The following is a 6,000-nucleotide window of genomic DNA, read 5'->3' as shown; positions in this document are numbered from 1 at the left end:
TTTGTTTACCTGACTTAAACTGAGTAGAGAGTAAAAATGAACTTAAACATGTTGTTTGTCGGCTCTTCCTGCCAGCTCTCTCCCTCACTTCCTGTGTTCTGTACAGCAGCGCTCTGAGACTATAAATTTGGTCTGAGCTTATAAATGTGGTCTTTTTACTCATTTTGGTTGGCAAATATTCAGTGCATCTCTACCTCCAGTCCTTTCACCGCTCTCCCATCCTCCAGCTGTGCTCCCTTTCTTTCTCTCTCTCTTTTTTCCTCTCTCTGGTTCTCAGACACTTCTCTCCTGATAGGTCTCTATCCACCACCAGTGCTCCTGTGCCTGCTGGTTTGCTGAATGCTGCACGGGTGCCGTATGCATGTGTTGCGATGCTGAAGACGGCGTCCGGGATCGCGTTGCATGAGTGACTGAGAAGACTTTAATCTTTGCATTAAGGAAAGGGGGTTCAATGTCAGTGAGGCGGTGCAAAGCGCCGTGTTCTGGTCGGGGATTGGTCGATTGGATGGACAGTTTTTTTGGACAGGAGTTTTTGAACTGAGCTTGTGAGCTTTATAGCATTGTTAAGATTTCTATCTTCACTGATAAATTGGACACTGTATCTTGACTTTTGTGTTTGCACTTACAAATTGCACTTACATATATTGTGACTGTGGGCATGGCTGCTCCTTTACTAGGAAAAATGCCCTATATTTACACCCAAAACAAACTTAAAGAAACACAGGAACGGCCCAGGACGGCTCTAGTTGCTTAACTTTAGTGTCTCTTAGGTTTGTGTTGCCTCAGCCTGCCATTCACTATCACTATGAGGCAAGGTCTTTATGCCGGTTCAACGCACCCCAGCTGGGTCAGACCGGGGCTCCGCACTTTGAAATGTGTATGTACTGTATATATAGTGCACACTTAAGAACCTACTATAACCTACTTTGGTTCAAGCTGGAAATTAGGTGCGTAAACACGAATGGAAAGTTTATTTGTTACAATATTATGTTATTATTTTATTAGTGCCAAATTAGAGGTCTAAAAATGCCAACAATATCGTTTATCACAATAATTTCTGGAACAAAATATCGTTTTATCATGACAGGCCTACTTTTTATTGATTAGTCCCAAATTCTCATGATGGTACATTCTCTCTGCTCATGCTATTACTGCTAATACTGTGTAGGTTATGGTTCCGCTGGTTACGGTTCTGTTAGCATTTTTCTCCATATATTATATTATATTATTTCTGTTTATTGGTCTTGTTGTTGAGCCGAGGCCTCGGTTTGAGTGGAATTTCTGCTGTAAGCTGTGACTGACTTTCTCTCCTCTGCAGCTTTTGTTGAGCGTCTCTGTTGTTGTGCGTCTGTGTGCGTTTATTTGTGGGTTTATTTATCAGTCGTTTATTCGGGGCTTTGTTAAATTGGTTACTCCCCAGGTGCTTCAGGAACAGTGACGGGAGGACGTGAGATTGATGTGAGATCGTTTGTTGTGTGTTCTTGAAGGAATACCCAAAAACGCTAAGATCGCTAATTGGGAATTGAAGTCATTTAGCCTTTATTCGTCATTTAGCTGCATTTTAGCGTTTTTGGTGGCGGTATTCCTTTGAGTAGTTGAGTAGATGTTGAGTAGTCCCTCTTACTTGTGGTCAAATTCAGGCTGACCCAAACTCTTCTCTCTGGTCAGCGTGCATTTGAACCCCCCGCCCTCTGTCAACGACCAAAGGTCTTCCACACGCTCCTCTTTTATTTATTTTAATATTATTACTATTATTATTACTCTCTCTCTGTTCCTGTCACTCTCTCTCTCTTTCTCTTAATCCATTCTCTCGTAATCTCTCTCTCCCTCTTTGCCTCTTCTTCCTCTCTCCGCTCTCTAAAACTTGTGCCAAGGTAAGGTTTCTCTCTCTCTCTCTCTGTCTGTGTATCTCTCTATCTATCGCTGTATCTATCTATCTATCTTTACGTCTTTAGCTCTGTAAGAACGAAACTCCAGCGATAACGGGGCGACATTTCACCCTCTGATAAGAGCTTCCCTCAGTCATCTCATTTAATTGATTGATTGATTATAAGATACGCAGCTGATCTTCATCGTTCTTATTGCTTATCTGATGAACTGGACGCTTTATAAACAAGTATCAATGGATAAGAATAAGAATATCAACTGCACGTCTAATCCCTGAGTGTGTGTGTGTGTGTGTGTGTGTGTAAGAGAGAGGAGGTGTAAATGAGAGAGTGTGTGTTGCATGTGTGGTTGCTTTCTAGAGTGTATGTGTGTATACATACAATCAGGCTCACAGAAAGTGACTGACAGAGTGAATGTGTGTGTGTGTGTGAGTGTGTGAGTGTGTGTACAGTACTGTGCAAAAGTGTTGTTTACAACTTTTTATATAGTAACTTTGATTTTGGTCGTCAAAATAAATATAAATAAACATGAATATATCTGGCTCATGCTTCTTCAGCATCAGCAGCCGGACTCCGAGAGAGTACAGTTGGCCGTGCTCTCTCTGGGTAGGTACAGTAAGTTTTGTATCACCCCTAGTGTGATGTTAGCCAGCACAGGCATCTGTTAGCTGATGTGTCAGAGCTGGGGATCTGGTGCTTTCCTCCTAACATTATCCCATGATAATGATGATATTGCGATACTGTGATCCTGTGATACTCTGTATATCCTCATATCATATAAGACAATTCTCTACGATACTTCTCAGCATCTGTGTTACTTTGTTAAGAGGATTATATACTTCTAAATAATTAAATACCATGAATTATAGATTTAATAGTTTCAGTTTCACTTAATTTAACAACTAATATTCTTTACCGCAGGTTTATTAACTCTGTTCATTTGATTGTAGCGCCACCATGTGGAGTAATGAAGCAAAAAATTTAGTAAGTCTAATAGGTGGGGCAAGTCTTAAGGAGTTTAGAGCGCCTGTGATTCAATAAATATATCTATATATCTATTATTGATATGCAATATCAATATTTCGTCTCACCACTACTAGTGAGTGCGTGGGTTTCAATTCAAGATGCCGCTAAACTGAAGAAATTGGAGATGTATAATTTAAAAGTATCATAGGAGCCAAGTGGCCCTCTGTCTAAAGAGCTGCCACTATGCTTGGGAGATCGCTGGTTCGAATCCCGGTCATGCAGCTTGCCATCAACTGCCTGAGTCCCGAGAGAGCTCAATTGGTCTTGCTCTCTCTCTGGGTGGGTACAGTACAGCAGATGGCGCTTTTTCCCTTCATCACTCCTAAGGTGATGTGGATCAGCACAAGGCTGCGTCTGTGAGCTGATGTATCAGAACCGAGTTGCTGCACTTTCCTCCGAGTGCGCTGTGGCATCACTAGTGATGGGGATATAAATCACACCTGTACTATTAATCATACTGATGTTTATCTATATTTATTCTACTTTTCTCAAAGTTATTACAAAATATTATCACAAATAGTGCTTTTGCACAGTCCTGTCCGAGTGTGCGACACACTCCCGCATGTGCGATTGAGCCCCCCCGTACCGCAGCGTGCATGCCCCTCCTCCTGTAATCTACCTGCATAAGGGATTTTCTCCTAACGCTGCTAAACTCCACCCACCCCACTCAACCCTGCCCACTCTTCACTGTGTAAAAGCCCCTTTAATCCTCTGCTCCGCGGAGAGACAGCGGTTGGGGCCGGACCCAGCGGGGCATTTGGGCTGGTTCCGGTGGTTATGGTGACTTCTGCTCCCTCTCTCTTCTGCACCCATGTTTACCCTTTCTCTCTCGCCCTCCGCAGCAGCCAAGAGCCTGCTCAACAAGAAGGCCGACGTCAAGGTAAGACCCAGTTCCCTCCCTTCCACAACTCAAATCTCTCTCTCTTTCTGTCTATCTTTTTTTCTTTCTCTCTATTTCTCGCTCTGCCACCCCTGATTATGCATTTCTCTCCTTTAGCGCCAAGCCTTTTATTGCTATTAGCGTGAGCACCATGCACATAGACACATGCTTACACCCTGAGTTTTGACCTTTGACCTATAGCATATACTTTTTTTAGTCATCATGTATGGGTTTATATATGTTTTTTATACACCAGTCAGCCATAACATTACAACCACTGATTAATGACACAAATAATCTAGATGACTTCGATCCTTTTGTGACACTTCTAATGGGTTGGATATATTAGGCAGCGAGTGAACAGTCAGGTCTAGAATTTTATGTGTTGAAGCAGGAGAAATATATGACGCGTAAATATGAATCTAAAACACTCTGACAATATCCAAAATTTAGAACTGTTCTAGACCAAGAATAGAAGCTCAGAACATCTCCAAGACATCAGGCAGGTCTTATGGGGATGTTCCCGGTATGGTCAGTTCCTACCAAAAGTGTCCAAGAAAAAGCAGCCAGTGAACCAATGGCAGATACCAATCTGGTAGAAAGCTAGCACCTCTGGTTCTTCTAAAATTAAAATTAAAAGTGTTTTCAGTTTTGTTACAGTGATGAATGGGCATGAAAAACCTTTATTCATTGGTTAAAGACCATAATACATTTGGTTGAAAGTTCTTCAGACCACAGAAGAGCTACACTGGTTAGAATACATATGCTTCAAAAAATAAATAAATAAAGTTTGAACATTGTCATAAAAGAAGGACCTCTTCATCAATTGAAGGTTCTTTAGATCCACTTTTTTAAATAAAGGTGCTTTTTAAATGGTTCTTTAAGAAAACCATCCAAAAACTGACCCTAACCATCAAACATTTGCCATTTTTGGTTCTGTAAAGAACCATGTTTAAAATAGAGATATAATAGAGATGTAAAAGTGTTAAGAATCTTTGTTTTAAGGTAAGGTTCTTTAGACTGCAGAAGAGCTAAATGTTTCCAATGGTTCTTTAAATGATGCTGTAGAATCATAAAGAACCATATTTATATTTAATAGACATATGTAAGTGTGAGTAAACTTTAAATTGGTAAGGAACATCAAGTGAAATTCTTATGTGCTTGATGCCATAAAAAACACATTTTGTTCTATAAAGAACTGTATTTATAATAGAGATTCTTTACATCAGGGGAAAAATCTTTGGAGCTTAATGGATCATGAATCATCTGAATCACTTATGTATTTTTTCATTTGTTTATATATCTATATTAAGAACAGAACAAAATGGGGAAAAAAAACAAAAAAAATATCAGGAAAATAACATGACTGAGTAACAACAAGGATTAGAAAGAAAGAAAAAAATCGAAATAGATCCATGCACATATGATATTACAGTAAATAAAATTACAAAAACTGCGCTGAATGGGGGAAGATGACAGTGTGGAGCCTATATGGTGTAAGAATTGAGCTTACATATAATATCTAAAATGTTTTAATGGCACAAGATAGACCTACACAGTATTAGGTTGGTAGTAGGTTTAATGTTATGGCTGATGGTTGTATATAGATTATCATTAGACTCTCTCAGTTAGATTAAATGGCTCTCAGTCAGGCTGGTGGACTCCAAGTAAAAGATAAGAATAAAGTGCTCCCATTTGATGCCTTTTTTTGGTCATTTCCTCGTTTCTGACCTGGTTTCAACATCCGCACGCCATTCGCCTGGAGCTGCGGCTCCGGCCCTAATCCCGGCTACAGCGCCGCGACTTCACAGAGCCTTTAGAGTACGAGCAGATGTTGACCCCTGCTCTCCAGCAAACTGCGAGATGCGCTCAGCCAGGATTCATTTGGGCTGATAGCCTGTAATCCACCCCCATCCGCCTCAGCCGACCCGCAGAATTACACATAACCCTCTCCTCCCCTCCCGGCAGCTGATTGGACAGAGAATAATCTGGAAAATAATCTCCTCCAATCGTGAAACCCTCGTTCCCTGCATTAATCATACCTCGCGTAATCCGGCGGCGTGCCGACAGTGAAAAGGGCTCGGAGGGGAATCGGGCAGGGATTATCTGGCGCCCTCGTCGCCTCTGATGGCTTATTTCTATAGCTGAGCACTAAATAGCTCTTTAGAATTTTTTTTTTTTTTTTGGAAAAAGAGAATAATAAGAATC

At 40.9% G+C, this 6,000-nt stretch overlaps 1 protein-coding gene across 37 annotated transcripts in view; it reads left to right on the top strand.

The window, feature by feature from the left end:
- LOC103033831 (calcium/calmodulin-dependent protein kinase type II subunit beta) overlaps positions 1-6,000 on the top strand; it is a 79,264-nt gene that overhangs the window by 47,890 nt on the left and 25,374 nt on the right. For 26 of the 37 annotated variants that reach the window (XM_049468417.1, XM_049468421.1, XM_049468451.1 and 23 more), the window contains one exon: positions 3,755-3,792. In XM_049468417.1, coding sequence (XP_049324374.1) covers positions 3,755-3,792 — 38 coding nt within the window. The remainder of the gene's footprint in view (positions 1-3,754; positions 3,793-6,000) is intronic. The other 11 variants (XM_049468427.1, XM_049468418.1, XM_049468422.1 and 8 more) reach the window with 1 other exon arrangement.

This window comes from Astyanax mexicanus, chromosome 20 (genome assembly GCF_023375975.1).
Source record: "Astyanax mexicanus isolate ESR-SI-001 chromosome 20, AstMex3_surface, whole genome shotgun sequence".
Classification (NCBI taxonomy): domain Eukaryota; kingdom Metazoa; phylum Chordata; class Actinopteri; order Characiformes; family Acestrorhamphidae; genus Astyanax; species Astyanax mexicanus.
This window is presented reverse-complemented; position numbering and strand designations above follow the sequence as displayed.